At 35.4% G+C, this 25,007-nt stretch overlaps 1 protein-coding gene across 6 annotated transcripts in view; it reads right to left on the bottom strand.

Annotated features, from left to right (window-relative positions):
- RFX3 (regulatory factor X3) overlaps positions 1-25,007 on the bottom strand; it is a 282,845-nt gene that overhangs the window by 68,363 nt on the left and 189,475 nt on the right. For all 6 annotated transcript variants that reach the window (XM_054727240.1, XM_054727239.1, XM_028150529.2 and 3 more), the window contains 2 exons: positions 19,191-19,449; positions 459-533 (listed from right to left, as the gene is read on the bottom strand). In XM_054727240.1, coding sequence (XP_054583215.1) covers positions 459-533; positions 19,191-19,449 — 334 coding nt within the window. The remainder of the gene's footprint in view (positions 1-458; positions 534-19,190; positions 19,450-25,007) is intronic.

Here is a 25,007-nt window from a genome sequence, read left to right as displayed (position 1 = left end):
AAACAGTTTACCATTGGGTTTGTCATTAATAATCTTTTTTTCCACTTAAAGAATATTACTGGACATACAAGTAGACATAATCGTATTTCTGTCTCAGACAGAGATAGATGCAGATAAACATTTGCTTCATAGTAAATAAATATTAAAATAGAAAAGTTTAAATGTTTAATATTCCCATTAAATTACATTTTACAAATACAATAGCAGCTTGTTATTAACTTGGAAATGTTATATTTGTATCAAAACAGTTCAAAAACCTAGTTAAGCGATATACTTGGGACTCTACTTTTTAGATATTCCACTGTACAAAATAGTCATTAAGTGATACAGAGATCATAGGGGCTGAGAAAGGAAGGTTAAGGAGCAAAATAAATAAGTAAATAAATAAACAAGCATTTAGAAGCAAGCAACACATGCAGAACAAGCAAGAGATTAGTTTACATGAAGAGGCAACTTACATGGCTGTTGAGAAGAGAGCTTCTGTGAGTGGACAGACCGTCAGACTTTTGCAGCGTCTCAATCGCCATTTCAATCTGATAATAGATGTCATTAAAAAAAAGGGCTCAAGACAAGATAGTAACAAAAGGCTCACCAGAGAATTTTTGATAGACTTTTAAAGTTCAATTTCTCCTTGCATGGTGGCAAATGAATACCTCATCAGAACTGTGTGTCCACCATGTTCCCCTACCCCCAGAGAATAAAATAAATATATGCACACCAATAATAAGCCCACTTACAAAAGTAAACCTTTTTTTTTTTTTTTTAACATTCTCTAATTATAATCAGAATGGAGACCAGAGGAGCAGAAACCCCAATGGATTTTTCCAGCGATGAGAAAACATTCTTGACTTGCATAAATCAAGATGTGGGATTGGAAGCACCCTTTCTAAATTGTCTCCCACCTGAAGAGTATTTAATTTCTGTTCTGTTCTCTCATAAAAGAAAAATTATGGTGCAGATTTTGTTTAACATGCATTAGTATTTTAATGCAAATGTGTGAAGACACCTTCATTAATGTTCAAAAACTACTAAATCTATCCACCCCTCTCTTAACCCTGTATTAAAATTTGGAAGTGGAGGGTCATTAGTATGAACAAACATTAAGATGTAATCAGGGTGCCTACATTATGCTTTAGGATGTGGTGGTGAGGAAGAGCTATTAGAAATGACAGAAGAAAAGGAACATAGAAGAGAAAAATAATTCAGAGCCAAGAAAGAAAAGGGACAGCCACAGAAGGTTTTATCCCATGTAATCTCAGCACACGAGCAATCTAACACCTTAATTAAGTAGCAGGTGTCAATGATATGACGTGCTCCCAATAACCTCATACTTAAAAATATCTATCCATCAGCTCCTACTATACATAAAGCATGTACTATAATTTGGTTCTGAACACTCTGTATTTGGTTATGAGGTTATATTAATGATATTAACTAAAGTTAAATAAAAATCACATTATATTATTTAGGAGAGAAAATCCATATCATTATTTTTATTTTTACCATCTGATCAAATAAACAATTCAATATAAGTAGTTATAAAAATATTTAATGCTTTAAAGTGAAGATAACTTATTTATATTTCCATTGGTTATGGAAATAAATGATGCTTTGAAATGTTAATAAACTTCCAACTCCCACCACAAAAAAAGAGAAAGGATGGCAATATCCATATCAAAGTATTTTTTTTCAAATTTTAAATTTCTTTGTGGTGGAATACTTTGTACACAGACATTCAGTCTCAAATATACATAATTTTCTCCTAAACATGAGACTTAATCATTTTAATTTAATTTTATATTATTTTCAAAGTGACTGGTTCTTCTTCTTCTTACCTAAAGTTAATGAAATGTAATATTGAGGGAGAATGTTAGGTTAGAAATTATAGAAAAAGTATTCTTAAAATACTTTTATTAATTCATAAGATATAATACTATATCTTAGTCTATTGTTAACATTTTTTAGATCACAAGATTAAGTAAACTGGCTTCTAAAACATTTCTCTCTGCCAAATGGGATGTTAATGCTGTTTATCATTAATATTTAAGAATAACCTAAAGAAAGTGATATTGCGCAAGTGAAATGATACAATACAGGAGTAACAGAAATTTAATGAGTAAACAAACATTTCACTGAAATGTTGTACTGTAAAATTATAAAGGATCTCTTAAAAGGCATCAATAAATGCTCTTCTTTTAAAAGAGAAAACATTTTTTAAAAGCTTAAATAACTTTCAATCACTTCTAGGAAGCATTTGCCCAAAACTTTAATTTGCCAAACTACTTACAGTTTCATGAGAGTTTAAGGGAGAAAATTTTGAGGTTAGATTTTAGTGTACTAAATAAAAATAATATGATCTGTATCGTATAATTTTATACATTTAGATGAAAGGTCAAAACTATCAGAAATATAATAACTGAGCAACAATGAGGGAGAAATCCCTGTCTGGGTTTATTAATCAGTAATTTAAAATTGGATAAAAGAGCACTTATTTTTCTGAAGAAAAGAAGTTAGATCTGCTTCTATTGCTAAGTTGCTACTCTACAGCGGTCTCAGACTTCCAGACACTCCTAGAGGGCCAGGTTATTAGGAGGTGTCCCTCTCATTTCAGGTCAGCTTTCAAGAGCTTTGGAGGAGTCATAAAATCCAGAAAATACCTTGGTTCAAACTGGGCTCCCTAGAGATATGCCGACTTTCTAGAATTATTTGGACCTTGGGAATTTTGGTTCCTTGTATCTCTTTGTAATACAGATTTAAAAATGGATTCTTTCTGCCGTGGCTCAGTGGTTGAGCATAGACTTATGAACTAGGAGGTCACGGCTGGGCACATGCCTGGGTTATGGGCTCAGTCCCCAATGTGGGGTGTGCAGGAGGCAGCCGATCAATGATTCTTTCTGATCATTGATGTTTCTACCTTTCCCTTTTCTCCCTCTCTGAAATCAATAAAAAAGTATTTTTTTAAAAATGGACTATTTCTTTTGGCTGTAGAAATATTCTGCCCTAACTGACTTAGGCCAATGCTGAGTTTGGAGAGGCAAGGAACCGGAGGAGGAAACATGGAAAGACAGGACAAGCAAGAAATAAAGGTGCACTGAAGCAGAGGACCCATTGGAACCCATTTGGAAGCTCACAGGATCCAAATACCCATGAGTTCTCTGAGGCATTAATTAGTCCCAAAAAGGCCAGAACATTTAGTGACCACCTAGCTAAGATAAGAATTTCTGAAAAGCATACAAAAATACTTAACATGTATTTATCATATTTATTAAATGAAAACATGGAAGATAATTATTATCTCATAAAAGGATCATAACCCTGATCAATTTTAAAAAAAGATTTATTACACAGTGACTGTGTACCTATAATATATAACACTGTGTGCAGGGAACGGGATAAAAAATTCACAACCCAAGGATATTATAATCTGGCAAGAGATACAGGGTATGGCATATGTATGTACAAATGTATAATTAAACAAACAAAGCCATATGTGTCAAAAATAAAAGAGTAGTTCAGACATGTAGAAGAAAATGAAAACTTCTTTATTCATTAACTTTTGAGGGAGTCTTAGTCTGCTTCTGAGGATGTGATAGAAACTATGACCCCTCTACTTAGAAAAATGTATAAGAACAGTCTACAAAATTTTAGATTCATTTTCTTAGAGTTTATAGACTCCCCAAATTCAGAACTCAATGCTTTAAAAGATGGAGAACTTTCAGAAGTGGGGGATAGGGCACTGTAGAAAGGAAGAATGGACTCAATAAAGCTGGGAGGCAGGAAACACAGTTTGGAAAATGTCAAGGAGTCTAGTTTGTAGGGTGTGATATATGGGAGTGGTGAGAATTGAGGCTGAAATAACAGGTTGGAACTAGTTATTGGTATGTAGGAGTCAGGAATGAAGAAATTTCATTAAGGTTTTAAAGGAAGCATGGGATGTCTGAAAATGTCCATCCTATATAATAAAAAACTAATATGCAAATAGACTGAACAGCCGAACAACCGGTCGCTATGACGCACACTGACCACCAGGGGGAAGATGCTCAACGCAGGAGCTGCCACCTGGTGGTCAGTGCACTCCCACAGGGGAACACCACTCATCCAGAAGCCAGGCTCATGGCTGGCGAGCGCATCCGTGATGGCGGGAGCCTCTCCCGCCTCCGCTGCAGCGCCGAGGATGTCAGTCTGACGGCTTAGGCTCACTAGCCGTAAGTCGGACAACCCCCGAGGGCTCCTGGACTGCAAGAGGGCGCAGGCTGGGCTGAGGAACCCCCACCCCCGCCACTGAGTGCACAAATTCCATGCACCAGGCCTCTAGATTTCCGATAAAGTCAGAAGGGTTTTATTAGGTATAAGAGACCACGCTCTGCCAGTTGAAAGGTTAAAATGTGTAAGTCTGAAATGTACCCAATAAATGTTTGAATAGAATCTTTCAGAGGACAAGAGTATGAGAAGAGATTAACATCCATACGAATGTGTTACGGAAAGTGAAGGCAAAAGAGAAGTTAGAGGAACAACGTAAAATCAGGGAAGAAGAGTAAAAATGAGGCAAATATTTGACATACAGTTATGAAGGATTAATCAGCTGTAATATTCCAAATGTTCATCATGATATTCTCATATATCCTCTAAGGAAATGTTTCTAATCTCAACAAATATATTATGTCACCTTAGTTTCATATAATAAAAATGATTAAATTACTAGATTATCAGCTAGTTAGAATTTAAAAGTGATTCAAATTCAAGAAATATGTAGGGTTGTTGTTGTTGTTTTTTCCACAATAAAAATAACTCTCCAACCCCAGTATAAAACAACTTATGGTGCTTGCTACAATAATGGGAACTTCATCAGACTAGTAGAGTTTCATGAGATTTCATTCCATTTCAATGAACATAAAACCCCATTTGTATACAAGGTGCAGTGTTAGCTCTGTGTGTGAGTGTGAATGTGGAGAGAGAGATAAAGAGATTGAGAGAGATGGAGAAACGGAGGGAGGGAGTGAGGGGAGGAGGAAGACAGAAATGTTTGCGAAGATATTTAAAACAGCCCTGTCAAACAGATTACAACACATCACTGCCTAAGTGGTAAGAGGGACACAGTGTATCTATGCATATATAAGGAACATCTCTTTCACTTTCTCTCCCCTAAATGATTAAAGGGAAGCAGAATGAATTAAATAATTAAGTATTACTAGAATACATAGGGAGGAAAGGAGAGGAGAATTACTTCTTGCTGGTATGGTGAAAGAGAGAGCACGGGTAAGTAAGGCGGTTCTTTAGCACAGGACTGACAATGCCTGGCATTCCAATAGGGGCCCGCTGGTGAACATTTTAGGCAGAATGAAGAAAGGCACAGAGATAAGATGGCAGGATGTAAATTCAAGGAAGAGTAAAATTGGCTGAAGTTCCTTTAGGGATAGGTAAGTTAGACAAAACAAAACTTTAAAACAATTAACTTCAATTAAAAAGTAAGGTTTTGTGTGTGTGTGTATTTTTAAGGGAATAAAACACTGTTGGAAAGCTTTTAGAAAGGGAAAAAATCTGATATGATAGCACTTTATATATTGATGTGGGGAGGGTAAGAATCTAGAGACAGGAAAACCACTTTGGAAGCTATGGTAAAGGTAGCAGTGAAAAGGAGTGAATAAAAATATATTTTTGAATTACAGATTTAAAGGTGGGAAATTTGAGGCAGAAAACTTGGCAGTGCCTTATTTTTACTTGAAATGAACACAAGAATCTTTATTCCATTACTGTGCGATTATAACATTTCAAATACACCTATCAAACACATTGACATGAATAGATTCTAAAATGTTTTCCTGTTCATTTCTCTGCTGCATGATTTTTATTCTAAGAATACTGATCATTCTGTTATTGAAATTTCAACTCTCCTGCAAACTATTATAATCAGATTAGCAGGAGGCCCTGTGACAATCTGAAAGACTAATTTGAGGCCTCAGTGATATCTGTCTTGCTGAGTGTTGCTCCATTTTCCCTATCTATCTATCTATCTATCTATCTATCTATCTATCTATCTATCTATCTAATCTTTTCCTTAGATTCTTTTTCATTTTTTTAAAAAGTCCTTTTTCCCTTTTCTATTTAATAGTACATTTTTTATGACTAAGGGATTCATGGTTATTTTTTTTACAATTAAAAAGTTGGCATGGTAAATAAATATTTTCCATTTTCTGTTTAAACTAATTAAGCTTTAGACTATGATTATATCTTGAGTTATTTTTTTAAGTCAATTCTCTGAATTAAGCTATAGCATTCAGTTGTATCTCTTACTAAATAATCATCCTAAGACTGAGTTGCCAAAGATATATCCATCCTCTCCACGATTATCTCATGCGAGGATAAATGGTGCTTGGGCGTTTAGACAGGTTCATGATGATCCTGCACTATTGCCTCATAATCAGGTAAGAAACTGTGGCAACTTCTCTGAGATCTAATGGTGGGATGCTCCATTTGAGATGACATGTTTAGCCTGAAAAAATAAGCTCACAGAGCACTGAGATTATTGGAGTGGGTGGGACTTAGAAATTTCCTATGTGAAAGAGCAAGTAAGAAACATAACCATCCCAGCCACTATGGGCACATGACTGCTTAGAAAAATAGGGCCTGCCTGACCGGAATGGCTCAGTAGTTGGAGCACTGTCCCATGCACCACCCAGGGTTGTGGGATCAATCCCTGGTCAGAACACATACCCAGGTTGGGGGTTCAATTCCTGGTCAGGGCATATGTGGGAGGCAACTGATGGATGTTTCTCTCTCACATTAATGTCTGTCTGTCTGTCTCTTTCCCTCTCCCTTCCTGTCTCTCTAAATCAATGAAAAACATATCCTCAAGTGAGGGTTAAAAAATAATTGGTCCTTTCTGGAAGATCCTTAGGAACACATTTATGTAAATATATGCAGCGGCCCAAACAGAATATCATATATGTGAACAATTAGCAGTTTCTCTTAATGTAAATACTGACCAGTCACTCCATTACATGCTAATAAGACAGAAGGAAAAGAACAATTATATCATTTTATTCATTGTCTTTATAGGTCAAGGCATATTTCTCTTGACTCTGAAATGGCTCTTTAATCTTTTTTAACTACTAAAGGTCAAGATTGATGTATTCAACTACCATTATAATTAAAATTGGTTTCATGGTAAAAACAATTTCCATTCTAGAACTATTAAAGCGATTTAAAAATAGAAGTAATGCTATATGCTTGGTGCTTTATAAAGCCTTTCTCATTAGATCTGCACAGCAACTTTGTAAAATAGGAAAGGCAAACAATATGATTTCCTTTCCACAGGTTGGAAAAGTGAGGCTCTCTGAAATTGAGGGACTTTCTTTAGATTACATAGGTATTAACTATGAGATTGGAATCCAATATTTATTTCTCTAAATTCAACATCATTTTCATTTTATACAAATATAACATGAATGTAAATCAAGTGGAAATACCGCACATTGTTTTAATAAAACTATCTTCTAAAGAGTGGCTTGTAAAATTAATACTTGCTAAATGATTTACTACTAACAAACAAGATTTACTTTCTAATAGGAAAGGGTTTAAATAGGATTGATAAGCATAATTTTAAAATGATTTAAAAGTGATCAAGTTACAAGGCAACAAAATGACTTGAATGGATAGTTAAATTTTAATCATCATAAAAATAGTTATCCTTAATGTATAATGCTGCATTTTTTTTATTAATATAGGTTACTCTGTTAACCTCACCAGTTACCACTTTCTTAGAGAAACAGAATTTTTGTTTCCTGCTGAAGGAGCAGCAAATGCTTTGGAGAAATCAATGAAGAAAATACATTTAAGACTGAAAATTTCCTTTTGGGTAATTTCTCACCTAAATGCTAAGACTTTACATTTACTTTGCATCTGAGATCTCAAGTCAGACAGAAATATTTCTATTTGGCAGCTTCTGTTCAGAAAGGGTATCTGTGATTGCTGACATGAGCCTGCAGTCACTACCCTTCTTTCTGTTACAAATGGCAGCCTCCCCTGGGAAGTATATGTGTGTGTGTGGGGCGGCGGGGAGAGAAGGGGGAGAACTTCTACAGGAAGTACTTCAACCAGGAGCACCAAAGCAAAGAACACTTTCACTTTGCATTTAGTCTGTATAATCACTGTAACGCAGGTTTTTTCAAAGTTTGGTCCTAGAAAGTTGTTAGAATCATCTGGCACTTGTTACGAATGCAAAACAACAACAAAGCAATGGAGAGTCTGCAGCCAGGTCTCTCCAATATGTATTGCAAATGCTTTGATCACCTCTTCAATTTGTTCAGGGCATTCCTTTCAGAATGAAAAGTGCAACCTATTTGTGGATTATGAAATCAATTATGTGGGTCCTGACAAGCATGTTTTAAAAATTAAAGATGTCAAACGGAGAAGAAAATAATCAGAGGTCCATCCACACACTATGGATAAAGTATTGTTTCATGGAACCTTGGTTTCAATCATCTGTATATGAATGTACATGTGCATATACATAGTCACATACCAGTATATATATATATAAATATGTACTCATGAATGTATGCATGCATATATGTATACGGACACTGGGTCACAATGTAAAGATATTTCTCATTGTAGGTTGTGGCCCCCAAACTTGGAATGCTCTGCATTAAGGAATTTAATTAGTTCCCTTATAGTCATTGGAACCCTTCTTTGAAGGACTATAGGTGTCTCTTGGGCACAGGCGTCCTGGTAATGTAGATAGAACTGCCCCCACTGAAAGCTAAGGCTCTGAATATCACTCTGTTCTTTAATTTGTATATTCAAATAATATACAAATACACCTTACTCCACAGCAATGTTTAAAGAAGCTTAACTGAGAGATTCAGGATAGATTGTTATTCTAACTCTTAAAATAATTAGAAATTCCCAGAAAACACACCCAGCCAGTTTTGCTTTTCATCTCAGCTTGAACCAAAAATTAGCTAAAGATAAAATCTTAATCTTCCTAAGCATTTGTAGTTTTAGATCTTGCAAATGTTTAACTATATGAAATCTTTCTTAGTAATTGATGATCTTATGACATCTAGAGAATAATTTTAAATTATTATTCTTTCAACCTGAAGTTTTGGCAATTTTGTACCACCTGAAATGATCCTAAAATATTTATAAGAAAAATATTTGGATAAGAAACTAGCATAAATTGAACATGTTCTGAGAACATTTGTTTTAAGTTAGTGTACTGAACCCAAGGCTTGTTTTGGGCTTCCTCTGATCATTCTGTAGAGCCCCAATCCCTCATTCTCACCAGGACCCTATGAGACTGACCTTATCAGTGCCTGATAATAAAACTATTTTCTGACACATCAATTGCATAAGCACTCAGGACTAGATTAACCCTCAGGAACCTGCTGGGTTAGGATTAAGTGATGGGATTTAAGGCCGAGCTTACATTTCCAAATGTAAGATTTTTATTTTATTAATTTGATTTTTATCATTGACACTATTACATATGTCCCCATTCCCCCCAGTCCCTACTCCCTCCTCCCTCTGGCCATCACCATATGGGTTATGCTTATATGTTTTTTGGTTAATCCCTTCACCTTCTTCCATCTAGTCTCTCCCCTTCCCACTGAGAGCTGTCAGTCTGTTCCATGTTTCCATGCTTCTGTTTCTATTTTGTTAGTAAATTCATTTTATTCATTAAATTCCACATATAAGTGATATCACATGCTATTTGTCTTTCTCTGACTGGCTTATTTTACTCAGAGAGTCTTTACACAAGACTCTCTAGGTCCATCCATGTTGTCTGCCTTTTGCAGATTATCCTGAATACTAAGATCATTTTCACGCTGTACTTAAATCTATATAATCACTAAACAGAAGTTTTAACAAAGTGTGATCATGGACCAGCATTAGGAGAATAATCTGGGCATTTGTAAGACATGCAAATCTTGGGCTCTTCCCCACACTGAGGAAAAAAAAAAAAAAAAAAAAAAAGCTCTTCAGCTGGGGTCCAGGGATGTGTTTAACCAATGCTCCAGAGAATGCATAGTCAAGTATGAGGACCACGGCACTAAAACAGGATAAAATTGTTTTTCTTTGCCGAGGTCAGACTGCAATTACTACTTTAAGGAAAGTAAGCTGGAGGTAATGAATACTTCTACAATGGTTCTAGCTAACATTATTAAAAGGGCGATGTTGAAGTCTATGTACTATTTAGATTTTTGCTTTTCTTTCATCCTCTTACTACTCAATCCTACCCAATTTTTAGGCAATTTTCCAATTTGTTTTTAGCAACAAAATAAGAATATAAGCACAATTTTGGTGAATCTAAAATTAATCAATTTTCAACTTATTAAAATTTGTGATTTAAAAAATAATGTGTTGAGGGAGAGGATGAAATTAACCACTTAAAAGAAGTTTGGGGCTACTTGTGCATTTCCAATTTTGCCTTGAAGGATTAGGTACCTTTTGCTGCTGAAACTAGCTCCATTTCCCATATTATAAACCTTTATAATCTTAGAAGCACAAGGCCTGGTCAGAGTGATTGCTCAGTAAATGTTTGAGAGAGTGAATAACTAAAGAAAATAATCCAGACTCTAAGTACATGAATACAAATACAAAACATTCACTTCCCAAAATATTGAATTAGAATGTTTCTAAAAATCTTTACCAAGTGTAATGCCAGTTTTCATTCTTTAAACTTTCAACAGTCTAACATATACTATATTCCTATATGCATTTGGCCAATTTGTGGCCTTTTAATTTATTATTGGTCTATATTCAACTATTACTGTGCCTAGACAATTCTGTTTTAATTATTATAACCTTCCATTATTTTCCTTCTTACAGAATTTTCTACACTATTCTTGTATGTTTACTTGTATCAACAGCCTTTTCTCTGAAAGAAAATAATCTATTGGTATTTTGATTGGGATCATACTGAAATACATTAAGTTAATTTAGGGAAATTCAAGTTGTTCAATACTAAAATTTCCCTTTCAAATATAAAAGCTTCTTTTTGTTCCCCTGAGGATTTTTAAAGTTTTTATTTAGCACCTGAATTTTACACATATATTATTAGTTTATTGCCTGGTATATTTTGATTGTTTTTTTAAATGAGATCTTTGCTTCCATTATATTTTCTAACTACTGCTGTTTATATATGGAGAAGCTATTGATTTCTTTGTATATTATCTTATACTCAGTCACCTTATTAACTTTTCTTTTTGCTATAGCTTTTCGTTTGATTCTCCACGACTTTTATCAGGTGAACAATTGTATCATCTGCAAATTCTAACCTACCTACTTCCTCCCTATTTTTATATTATATTTCTTCTCTTGTTTGAATGTATCTTTCCTATAATTTTAAAAACAGTTTCTTTCTTATAAAGGTAGATGCAAAAGTTACTAAAATTTATAGTAAGTGAATTTAAAATAAATGTGTAAAATTATTTCTAACAGTCTGAAGTTAGATTACAGAACTCCTAGTCCATGGAATTTATAGACACCTAGAGCTATAATCAAACACAATAGCTAGATTTTAAAAGAAACCAGATTAATTCTGTGACCAATAAATACAACTCCATTAATGTACGCTGAGAAAGTGGTAATCATGCTTTTGGGGTATGAACTGATAAACATGGGGACATACAGATTCCTCTCATTTGAGAATTGATCATTGAACACAGGCATTGTGTTGTATTTCCACTCATTAAATTAAATGATATGGGCCAGTGGAAGAGGCAGTATTAAAATTTATGGATCTAATATTGACTCATGTATTTCACAGACCAGTGTATTTTAATTTGCCACCAACACATTTCATATTTTATCTGGATTACCTGGTTTCCATGAGTGAAACATTAGTGATTCTTTGCCTTTAAAATTTATAGTAATTTCAAACAAGTAAATTAATATGAAATTTGATTTCTAAATGTAAGGATCAAGCAAAAGTTATACCAGAGGTCATCTGGAACATCACTTACTCCCATATGTACAAGTAGAATTCATAAACATCATTAGCCTTTCCTAATCTAGATTTCACATGAAATAGAATCTAGTCATTTGTAGCATGTGTTCTGAAATGTTTTTTTCAGTGTGAATTAGATAAAAATTAAAATTACTCATTATATTTTGCTTTAGAAATTCAGGGGAATCCATCAGCTATGCTCAGGAGAGGCGGAGGCCCCTGTCATTCTGTTTGTCTTAACCTTCTAGTTTATCAAGATTTCCAGGAGTGGAATGTCTTACAGCTTTAACCGTAAAATTACTGCCTCTAGATCTTATCAGCTTCAAGGCCAGAGCAGTGTGAACTGACTGACAGCTAAATGGAATACAGATGAAGTGATTGAGACTACAAGTCACTCAAAGTCCCATTTTATTAAGTGCTTTAAAAATGAGGTCCCAGAACCTTCAGTCAATTTAGTTTTTAGTGCAGGAAGCAGAAGAGTCGTGGTATTCTGTCTGAGGGGTTTCATTTGAGGGCTCACATTGGCTGAAGGAAAACGGGACACAGGAAAACAGAAAAATAGAACTGATTTATACAAAATTTATGCACTCTTCTAAAATTAAATTAAAAATTATTTCTAAGCATATTGTTACATATGATAATTAGACAGAAGTTTTTATCTCATGTGACTATATTGCTTTTCTATCTCTATATAGCTATAATCAATAATCCAACATTATTTTCACTTTTTTCCCTTTGGTAAGATAGATGGGCAGCTCAGCTCCTTCTAACAGTCATTTCCTATAAATATAAGGAAGCCCTTCAAGTACTGTTATGAAAAAAAAGGTCTGAGATATACTGCTAGGTAAAAAAAAGAGAGAGAGATGCAGTATTTTTATCATCATTTAGATTTTAAAAAATGGTAATGAGAGAGGGAGAGAAAGGCATTCTACTTGTATATTCATAGAATATCCCTAGAATGACACTAAAAAGAACTTGATAACAGTGGTTGCCTTTAAGGAAAAGAACTGAAGAAGAGGGTTGAGAAGGAGACTACATTATGCACTTTCTTATATTTTTTGAATTGTGCAATTTAAGAATGTATAATTCATAGAAATAAATTAACTAAAATACTAAAACAAAACAAGTGGCCACAGGGACCTGCAAAGGAATAAGAAGGCAAAGTCATTTTCTGAGGCGCTATACATATTCATCTTCTTAGAAAAAAAATTCCCTACACTAAGTCCATAAACACATAAACCCAAGGATAAAGAAATAAAAGCATCTATAATTTTTAAATGAATTCTTAACTTTCTATAAATTGTAAAAGTTAGGCCAAACATTTACTTATATAGTAACAGATGGTCATTCAAATTTTCCCCCAAGTAATTGAAAGAAATGATAATATTTTATATTAATCAAAAGAGGGAGAGATATGAACAATTTTAGTTTCAACATATTTTCCTTGTGCCCCTTGGTGGAATCTAATTTTAGCAAAAGACACTTAACACATATAATTACTAAATGAATATACAGGAAGATGTAAAACTTAGCTTTCATATCACAGTCTCAACAGTGATTAATGTAATCTTATTTAACTAACAAGAAGAAAAAACCCTCCAGAAATAAGCATCTAATTATAAGAATACAAATGTTATTTTATGAAGTAGTGAGTAAATGTAGTTCCTTAAAGCAAATTGTTAATTACTGAATAGTGTGGTGTAAGATACACTGTTTTAATAAGCACAAAGTATCACCTACTACGATCACAAAGTTTTGATATTCAAATGCATATTGTTTTCAGGTTTCAAAATTCTAAAATTCTGTAAAATTCTATACAGAAAAATAATGAAGAAAAATAAATTAGAATTTGAAATGAATGAAAACACACAATAAACTCGGTGATGTAGTTAGAAGAAAGATCAAAGTATAATAAGTTCAGAATTATGACTATAGGCACACACAACTCTTTTACCTTAATGTCCATGTGTTACTAAAATATTAACAATAATTAGATCCCTAGAATTAATTTAATAAATGTAAAACATTTATTCTAGTAGTAACTCAGCAGAACTCATATCCAGAGATGTTCCAACAAAAAAGTTACATAATATTTTTGAAAATTCTTATTTAATACTATCAGCAGAAATGCCTTTTAAATGTGTGTATATATTTATATATGTAAGCCATATATATATACACATACATATGTGTGTGTGTGTGTATATGTATATATATATACATATACACACACACACACGCACACACTCATACATATATGTAATTTGTACACACATGGTAATTTAAAAATTGGTACTTTGTACCATGACATATTCATCAAATAAAATTTAATCTGTTACCATCATAATCTTTTGAAAAATTCTAACATTTCTAGGAACCTTTAACATGGACAATTTTTATAATGCACAAGCAAAAATAAAATTCTAAAACATTTTTATATAAAATATATATTTTCATTTAAAATTATAAAACTAAAGTAAATCACATACTCAAATAAAAATTGTCCACAAATGATTCAGAGATCCTTCTAGTATAAGAAAGATGGTTTTATATTGAATATTAGACTAGGCAAGAAAATATTCAAATGCTAATCATTTCTTTTTCTTAGCAGTGGCTTCAATTTCAAATCATTATCTTTTTTCATTGCCATATCTTGAGAAACTGGTTTGTACACTGGAGTCAAGTTTTCTTTGTGGGAGGAAATTATTCCTAATAAATTTGAATCAGAGTACTTCAGTATAGACAGAGGTCAAATGTAAGAGAGAGTCTAAGTAATTATTCAGAGAACCAGAGCAGGAAACTGAATAAAGGTGATAGGTTTGTGTTATTTCCAAGTACCCAAATTTAACTAGTTTTACATCAACTAAGTTAATTAACTATACATTTCACTTATTAGAGGTTCTTAAGAAACAGCCCAATTCCAGTCAGGAATTTTGTCTACAGTATAGGCTTCTCCTACACAGTCAGTTGCATCAGGCATGCTGATAGGTTGACTATTAAACATCTAGAAGAACTGAATTGATATGGCACAATCTGGCTCAACATTTGGAAAGAAATGGCTTGAGTGTTGACCAACAAGTTGTTAAAGATTGTGCTCACAGACACAGACAACTGTATGGTGATTACCAGAGGGAAAGAGTGGGAGGGGGAGGCAGAAGAGGGTCAAGGGGGGTAAATGGTAACTGAAGGAGGTTTGACTGAGTGGTGAATACACAATAAAATATACAGATTATATATTATAGAATTCTACACCTGAAACCTACATAATTTCACCTTAATAAATTCAATACAATTGAATGTCACCCCAATAAATAAAATTTTTTAAAAGATAAAAAAGATTGTGCTCATATAACTTCTTTGAATGGTTCTATAGTGAATGAAACAGATACATAAAAATAAGTAAATTTCCTTTGATGACATGGCACTTATCAAAAAATCTCTGAGTTTTAAACAAACTAAACCACCAAAAAGCTACAAATATTCTAACATTTGGCAAAAGGAGGATGGTAGGAAATCCTATCTAATAAAAGAGTAATATGCAAATTAACCATCACTCCACTACACCCACAAGCCACGCCTACAAGCCAATCAGGAGCGAGTATGAAAATTAACCCCAGCCAAGATGGCTGCGGCCACAGAGCGAGCAGGAGGCATGGGTTTCCCCGGCAATGGAGGAAGCCAAGCTTTCCACACCCCCTGGCAGGCCCAGGCCTCCACTCAAGGCTACAAGGTTTCAATTATAGAAGATAAATAAATCCCAACAAAAATGGCTGTGGCCATGGAGCGAGCAGGAGGCTTGGCTCCGCTCCAGGCTACAAAGTTTCAATTATAGAAGATAAATAAATCCCAGATACCAGGGCCTCCACTTGGGTCGCCGGGAGGCGTGGCCGGCCTGCAAACCACCACAGGCCCCTCACCCAGGCTGCCCCACGCCCCAAGGAAACCCCCACCCTGATCTGGAGCAAACCAGCTGCCCCCCGTGCACCAGACCTCTATTCTATCTAATAAGAGTAATATGCAAATTGACTGTCACGCCAACACACAAGATGGCTGCCCCTATGTGGTCAAAGATTTTGCCCCCATGTGGACACAAGATGGCCGGCACAAGATGGCCGCCACAAGATGGCCAGCAGGGGAGGGCAGTTGGGAGGGACCAGACCTGCAAGGGAGGGCAGTTGTGGGCAATCAGGCCCCCAGGAGAGGGCAGTTGGGAGGGACCAGGCCTGAAAGGGAGGGCAGTTGGGGCGATCAAGCCTGCAGGGGAGGGCAGTTAGGGGTGACCAGGCCAGCAGAGGAGGAAAGTTGGGGATGACTGGGCCTGCAGGGAAGGGTAGTTGTGGGGGACTCAGCCTACAGGGGAGGGCAGTTAGGGGCAAACAGGCTGGATGGGGAGCAGTTAGGCATCAATCAGGCTGGCAGGGGAGTGGTTAGGGGGTGATCAGGCAGGCAGGCAGAAGCGGTTAGGGGCAAACAGGAAGGCAGGCAGGCGAGCAATTGGGAGCCAGCAGTCCTGGATTGGAGAGGGTGCAGGCTGGGCTGAGGGACACCCCTCCCCCTCTGTGCACGAATTTCATGCACCGGGCCTCTAGTCTTAAATAGGTTTCATGGCACCCAAACTTTGTTAACTTCACTATAGTAACAGATGTGAAAATGCAAACAGAACCACCAGGTCTCTGTGAAAGAAGCAGATGAAGATCTCTAGCATGACTGAGAGGGGAACTAAAATGAGAAATAAATTTGGTAAGAAATACAAGTAACACTAGCAGATGCATATTTAGATAATATAAATCAATCACATGGCACTATCATGTGTGTTGTTCCAGGCAAAAGTTATCTTTTTATTTAACTTTACACTCCTTTTGCTAAAAGGGAAATTTTCTTATAAAAATGAAAAACAAAATGTTAAATATGAATGCATTTTAAAACGTGTAAATTAATATGTACAATTGATGCTATGAAGTGGTGGGGTACTTTCTGTAGTTTCCCACTATTTCTAGTTGTTATAATTCAGTTATTTTATTTTTAATGTTAGTTTAATTTACCAACTAATATAATAGAAATCATGCATCAAATTTATGTAATGGATAACTGAAGGAGAAATGCCATTTTTTCTTACTGTATATAGAAAATACGTCAAATAATAAAATTTACCCTGTTAATGTTTGCACCTGTATTCACATGACCTGGAATAATCAATTCAGTTAACTCAGTAACAGCACTAATAAATCTAGCTAACATATTTCCAGATGATAAGGATGTTTAACAGGGAGCCAGAAATCAGTGTGAAGGTAAACAGAAACGCCTGGAGAAAATAAAGTAGGGGAAGGATGACGCTGGAGGCATGGTATGCTATCATGAGAGGGTGGATGAAACAAAAATGGGAAAATACTCTTTCTCTTCATTTTTCAGTTTTCCTAAGGCCTTCATAGTGGCAAGTACTTCCCTTCCCACTACAAATGACTTTCTGGGTGACCCTTCTCAGGAGCACTATCAAGTACTGGAATCTATTTTTATTTTATGGGAAAGATACAGTTATCTTTACATACAGAACATTTTACTATTCCTTTGTGAACATTATGATTCTAAAGCTGGGAGGAAATTAGGAAATTGCTTATTCTAACTAACCACTTATTTTATCGATAGGTAACTGAGGTGTAAAAAGGGTATCATTTAGTTTATAATCTACATAAATATATTGGGACTAAAAGGTTTAGACATGCCATACCTATTGTTAGTACCTATTATTATAAAACCAAGAGAGAAATATGCATAAGAAATAATCCAAAAACACAAAGAAAAGGTTACAAAAAAGGAACTCTCCACTGAGAATAGCTACTGTTCTGATGTTAGTAAGAAATAGTGAGCAGAAGTAAAGAACTTCAAAGAATGGATTAGGGAAAAGGCACTAAATGATGAACATGTAAACACGTAATGGTTACAAACAGAAAAGTATGTATAAAGTACTTACCAAGTACATGTTACATCTTGAAAATCCATAAAATGAAAAATGTAAAATTTCTCATATTATTATTTTCTAGCAAATTTGTTTCTACCTCTATTTCATTATAAAAACAAAGTATATTGTAAGATAAAAAGGGGTGCTTGTGCTTATTTCAAATCCCCATGCTCCTTTTACATAGGACATCTAGAAAATCAATCCCACTGCTACTTTAGCTAGGCAGTTCTAAATGACTACAGTCTTTATAAGCTTAGTTGAGGTGAAAATACAAAGCTCAGGTGACAGAGTTTGATGATTTCCAATTCTACAAGCTTTCCATGAGCATTTCTGTGACATCATTTCACTACATTAAAATATATTGTGTCAAAATACTGTATTTTCCGGCGTATAAGACGACTTTTTAACCCAGGAAAATCTTCTATACGCCCAGTCGTCTTATACACTGGAAAATACGGTAATTGTATTTATTAAATTCTAAAAACTTGAAAACTCAAATATGTGAGTTCCTAAGATGCTATTGGCTCATAGCAATGATCAAAGCCAACACAAATATTTTTCATTGGCATTACCTAGATGATTGCTCCCCTAATTATCTATATCATTGTCTCGTTGGTAGAATAAAAAATGGCACATGGGTAAACATTTTTAATTTACTTTTACAGAGTGGATTTTAATATACCTTAGAAAAAATACATATAGTTTTCTCTTTTAAAACTGAATCAACTAAAAAATATATTAAGTAAACAATATAGGTGGCATAAGAATATGGCCAGATTTAAATGTCTAAGGTGTGGGAAATGTTGACCTTCATAAAGTAACTTCTCTGGCAATGAGCTAGCATAAATATTACTGGTAAAAGATGTGAAATTTCCAAATTAAATGATATTTTACTCTGTATATTACTTCTTGGTTTTTATCTCATAAAAGAGCCAGTGTAAAGCAACATAATATAAAAGTAAGCTCTTTGGGCAGAAATTTAAAGGATTTTACTGAATATCATTGAAGAAAACCTATTAAAGTTAGTATTAATGAGTAAGAATCCCCTCTCTTTTCTCCTACTATTAATGAAAACTTCCAAATTCATATAATTGTGGTGTGCATATCAGTAACATTCTGCATAATACCACACATATTACATTCTGGATAATACCACAATACTAACAACCTAACACTTTCTTGTCCCAGCCTAGTCTGTGTCGTTTTTACTCCCTATTTTGGAAAATGTCAATAGTGGCTACCAAGAGGCTAAATTAAACAAATAAAAATTCAAATACTTACAGTCGCTGGGGAGGCCCGAGTGGTATGCGTCACAGAGTGACCAGAATTCTCCATTGAATTGCCGATCAGATAGGTTCCCCCGGAGCTGCTGATGAGTTGTCCTCCCGTGACGCCCATCTGAATCCCACCAGTGCCCACCATACTGTGGGATGAGACCACGGTAGTCACCTGTGCAGAACTCCCTTGAGTATCAAAGTAATTCCCTCCAGTGTTTTGGCTGTACATCTGCGTTTCTGTGTAAGGATAAGTTGTTGTTCGGCTTTAGAAGAAGAAGAAAAAAGAAATTTACTAGCTTATTTATATCATCTTATTTCACTTTTTCTAGTGTGTATATATGTTTAAAATATATCCTTTGGAACATGACAAGTTTTGTATTTTGTATGAAACTTAATTTCCAGAAGTAGTTGTGCTTACTTTCCAACTTAAAGGCACATGTTTTTATTATGTACCTCAAAATGTTCTCTGCACTGTAGAACTCTTGCCCTCTGCTTGTATCTACCTCCAGCATATAAATAGGATCAGGTCTCTTCTCCCCCAAAAGTCTTGCTGAGTGACTTCTTCAATTTCTTATAAAACTTCCTGCAAATCCCAGTTTTAGAAAAGCTGGGATCTGGCATGAGTTGGGGCTGGTAAGTAAACTCCCCATGCTACTTCACATTCCTGGGTGACTTGCAATAAATAACCCTCCATGACTAAAGAAACTTGCATGGATATCTTTCTTGCCACCATAAGGATTTTGAGCAGTTAACTCATCTTGTACCCTAAATCCATATCTACATCTCTCTCTTCCTCTATACTCAAGATTCTCCTTTATGAATGACTATACTAGCACTTCACGCCATCCCTTTTCACTTCCCAACAACTGCAGTACAACTTCTGCTTTGGCCTTTTGTTGAAGCTGCTTTTACTACAGTCACTTGCGACCAAATCTAAATACCAAGATATAAGGGTTCTGTCATTCCTTATCTTTGTTGACCAAGTCTGCTATATAGCATTGTTGACTACTCCATGTTGCCCTTTCCCTGCTCTTTCTGTTCTGATTAAGCTTATTTCATTGATTTATTTTTCATTTCCAATTGGTTATGACATTTTAACATGACTTTGTTTTCACTTTTTATTTTAAGACTAGAGGCCCGGTGCACGAAATTCGTGCATGGAGAGGGAGGTGTCCCTCAGCCCAGCCTGCATACTCTCCAATCTGGGATCCCTCTCACAATCCAGGACTGCTGGCTCCCAACCGCTCGCCTGCCTGCCTTCCTAATTGCCCCTAACCGCTTCTGCCTGCCAGCCTGATCACTCCCTAACCACTCCACTGCCAGCCTGATCGATGCCTAACTGCTTCCCTGCCAGCCTGTTTGCCCCCAACTTCCCTCCTCTTCCGGCCTGGTCACCCCTAACTGCTCTCCCCTGCAGGGCTGATCGCCTCCAACTGCCCTCCCTTGCAGGCCTGGTCCCTCTCAACTGCCCTCCCTTGCAGGCCTGGTGCCTCCCAACTGCCCTCCCCTGCTCGCCATCTTGTGCCGGCCATCTTGTGTCCACATGGGGGCAGGATCTTTGACCACATGGTGGCAGCCATATTGTGTGTTGGAGTGATGGTCAATCTGCATATTACTCTTTTATTAGATAGGATAAGTATAAGCTCACAAGAAGTTGTAAAAATAGTATAGAAATATAAAGTACTTTTAATAAAAATTCAAATATAAAGTTAAAATTCCGTTTGTCATTCTCTTCAACCCACATCTCAGAGCTAGCCACTACTGATGATTTAATGTGTATATTTTCAGACATTTTTTATGTATACACTGGGTCTCTCTTAACCTCTCTTGTTCCTTAGTTTCTATGACACTTATTTTCCACTATTTACTTTGTTTACCACTAACTACCTCTCAAGAACATGTTAAAGCTCCATTTTTATGGCACTTTAAACAATGACATCTTCTGTGGTCTCTATGTTTAGTTCTTATTCAGACCATATACCTTTACCATACACTATACGACCATGTAGATGCTCACAGTAAACAACCTTGCATAAGTTGATTTCTCCACTCCCTTTACTTTCTAGTTATACTTAGGAAACTTAAATCTGGGTTTCAAACAGCCATCTGGTTATCTTTACTAGGAAACCCTATGTTATATGGGAGGTCCCATAATATAAAACTTAAAAGGAAATTCCTTTTCTATCTCATTCTTTCCTGTGCCACTCTCAGCTTTAGAACTCTTGCCTCTTTCCTCAGACTGACACCAGTCACTAAGTCCTACCAATTTTACCTTCTAAATAACTCTCCAACTCTTCTTTCCAGTCTTGTACTTAATGCATTAACTCATAATATTTTGCATTATAATTGCCTTCTAATTGGTTTTTCTGCCTCTAATCAGGCTCTTTTCCAATCTATTTTCAACTGTGCTGCCAGAGGAGTTTTTCTAAAATGCAAATACAAAAACAAAACGTTTCTTAAAAACCTTTCCAGGATTCTCTCTTGCCCTCAGAGGGAATTCAGAACCCTTGACTGACCTTACAAAACCATCAGGGCTGGTGCCTACGTAATCTCTGTTCGGGTACTAGCCATGCTTTTTCCACTTACACCATACTGGCCTTTTTACTGGTCCCCCAAAGAGCCATTTTCTCTTGCTTTCCTGCTTGTTACACATCGTTAACTCTGCCTGGAAGGCCTATACATTTTTCTTTTCTCTTCCTATTTCCTCATCATTCATAAACTCTCAGCTCAAACATCACTTACCTTATCCCCAAATTACTTTTCTGTACCCTCTTGCCCTCTCTGGTCACTTTTCATAGGACTGTTATGTGTTGTTCTCTGTATTTTCCTAATGCATACTCTGTGCATACATGAATCATAATTCTCAACATAGTTATTGTTGAATTCCTCATGTCTTAATACTCCCATGAAATTATGTTTAATTCCATCTGTACCCTCAATACTTAACAAATTTCTGGTACACTGTGGGCACACTAATCAACAGATAAAAATATAATCTGACAAAATAGCCAGTTTCATAAATTTATAAAACATAAAGCCTTTTTTTGGTTAAAACATGAGAAATTATGCTAAACTATTCAAACATTTGTCTATAGCATTTAAAACAGGTCATTTGAACTCATTATAAATTATACTTGTAATATAAATTATAAGCTTTAGTAAAATATTAATAGTGTTCTGAAAGTATTGCACACTGAGTAAGTTAATACATTCCAGCAAGAGCCAGTGTATTACATATGTGTCCTCGCCTCCCTTTCTCTCCCACCCTCCCACTTATGCCCTCACCTCCCTGGTGTCTGTGTCCATTGGTTATGCTTATACGCATGCATACAAGTCCCAACAACCCCATAGAAAACATTTTTTTAAATAGAGAAAAAAGCCATTTAAAACACATGTACAGTTCTTCTCTCATCATTGCTCTAGCTCCTATTGGGAGTCTCATCTATATATTTCATTAGGTACTGATAAAATAAAACAGTCATGCTGATTTCAAATTTAGGTAAAAAGACAAATGAGGTCACTTTAATTTATGTCCACTGGATACGACAGTGACCCTATCTGATTCTACTTAAAATAACACAATCTAGTATAGCCAAGTAAGGTATACAAATAGATACAGGACAATAAATACTTTGACAGATGGGAGATATGGTGCTGGCTTTCATTTTCAGAGTCGTAGCAAAATGTCCAAGCATGCTCCCTAGTAATAAGTTGATGTCATATATAAAACATAGTAATCACAAATGATAGCTAAAACACTGACCATTTAATATACAATGGGCACTATTCTAGGTGCTTCAGGTACTTACTCATTTAATCTTCATTTCAACTCTATGAGATAGGTGCTATAACAATTCCTTTTGCACAGACAAGGTGAATAGGTTGAGTAGCTTTATCCAAAGCTAAGAATTGGTAAAAAATTATTTGGAATATGCACTGAGCCCATACTCTCAAACATTTTACCACATAAAAAGAACTTAACTTGTTGTGTGTAAATTATATTTGTGAATGACTATTGGGGAATAACCTTAACAGGTGGTACAGGGGCCCTATGAATTTTCTGTTGCTATTTTGGATTTCCTTACATGTTAGTTCACTGTTTACTGGCCCCACACTACTCTCTTCTCTCACCCAGAATAGGACCTGCAGATGTACCTGCCATGGTAACGAGATAGAAAAGGTGGAACTATTTCAGAGGATACATCATCACATGCTTGGAATTGATAAATCTATGATCATGGAAGTTACTACTCTAACACAAGAGAAACATTTCAAGGAATTTATAACATTCCATCTTTGGGGCATGACTCCTTTTACAATTAGTTCTCAGTGAAGTAATATTACTAATGCAAACAAATGAATCATAAGTATATAAAACTAGGTCTGTAGTCCTCAAGTCAATATAAAAATACGGCAGCAAAATGAAATGCAACCTGCTTTTATTTTCATACTTCTCTCTAGTTGGAGATGATTCAAGATAGAAAATGAGCAAAGAACAAGACAAGGGTAAAAGTCACTAAAAAGTATGTCTAATTCATAAACTGTCCTCATTACTGAGTCATGACCAATGTGACTGGGAAGGCTTGGCTATTGCACAAACATACCCCGGGATAAAGACTGGCAATTTCTATCGGAGGGGAAAAAGGACAATTTTATTAGAAAATGAATTTGTCTCTGACAAACAATGTATACTTGCAATGAGAATAGAGGAATTTTAAATACTGGATTGGGTAATAGAGGCAGAACATTATGTCCTTTGCCATTGTTCTTTAAAGGTAAGAAGATAAGCATGAATGTATTTGTTGGAGTACTGTCTGGAGCCAGAGTTAGTACAAATAACTCCTCGAGGTCTTTCCATGGTCTAAATGCTCTAAGCTCCTGAATAAATACTGAAGAACTTATGTAAAAAAAGAAGCACTAACAGCAAAAATAGCAGTTCTTTCATAGGTACTAGAAATAATGACTCTTTAATTCTGATTCCTCAGATTAGTTTATCTTTCATATTGTATAATGAATACATGTGAGTTATTGCTTGCACATTATTTTCCCCAGACATTTTCAAAGTACAAGGTGGGGCAAAAGAAGGTTTACAGTTGTTCATCCGGAAAATAATACAATAAATAATAATACAAGAATAAACACTATGTTTCAGGTATTCACAACTGTAAACCTACCTTGCTCACCCTATATATATATTTGAGAAAATCATTCAATATTTGGCATATCTGACTGAAAGCAGCTATTTCTGGACTGTACATTCCTGCAACAGCTACATTCCCAAGCAATTCTGTTCACATTTGAAAGATGTGCCTCTCTTCCTTTTGTTTGTTATTTATTGATTGCCACAGGCTGTTATGAAAATAATGTCAAATTATTTCTATGGCAAGAGAGAAATCTTTTCATTGTTCTGCACATGTATCCAGTAATGACTGTACACACAGAGATATGTGCACACTTGCTGAGAGAAGCTCCTTCACAGCTGACTGTATTGTAAGGTCCAATGTAAATGTCAGGACTCTGATCCATTGAGTTCAGTAAATTACTACTGTCCCATCATGCCTCAGCATACATCCTGAGTAAGCATGATTCTGAATATTCCATGCTTGCTTATTCACTGGAATTAGTATGTCTACCTCAGTTATAACCAATTTTTCTGTTTTCTTTAACTTTATGTATCTTATCCACAATTCCAGATATGTAAAATATCTCTAAATTATGTTTTGTATTGCATAGGTCTTGTATATCCTCTCTTACCAATAAGCTAGTCAATGATAAAAATCAAACAATAGAATGAAAATGTCAAGTTAAGGAAATAAAATCT

The sequence above is a fragment of the Eptesicus fuscus genome, chromosome 15, assembly GCF_027574615.1.
Source record: "Eptesicus fuscus isolate TK198812 chromosome 15, DD_ASM_mEF_20220401, whole genome shotgun sequence".
NCBI lineage: Eukaryota > Metazoa > Chordata > Mammalia > Chiroptera > Vespertilionidae > Eptesicus > Eptesicus fuscus.
This window is presented reverse-complemented; position numbering and strand designations above follow the sequence as displayed.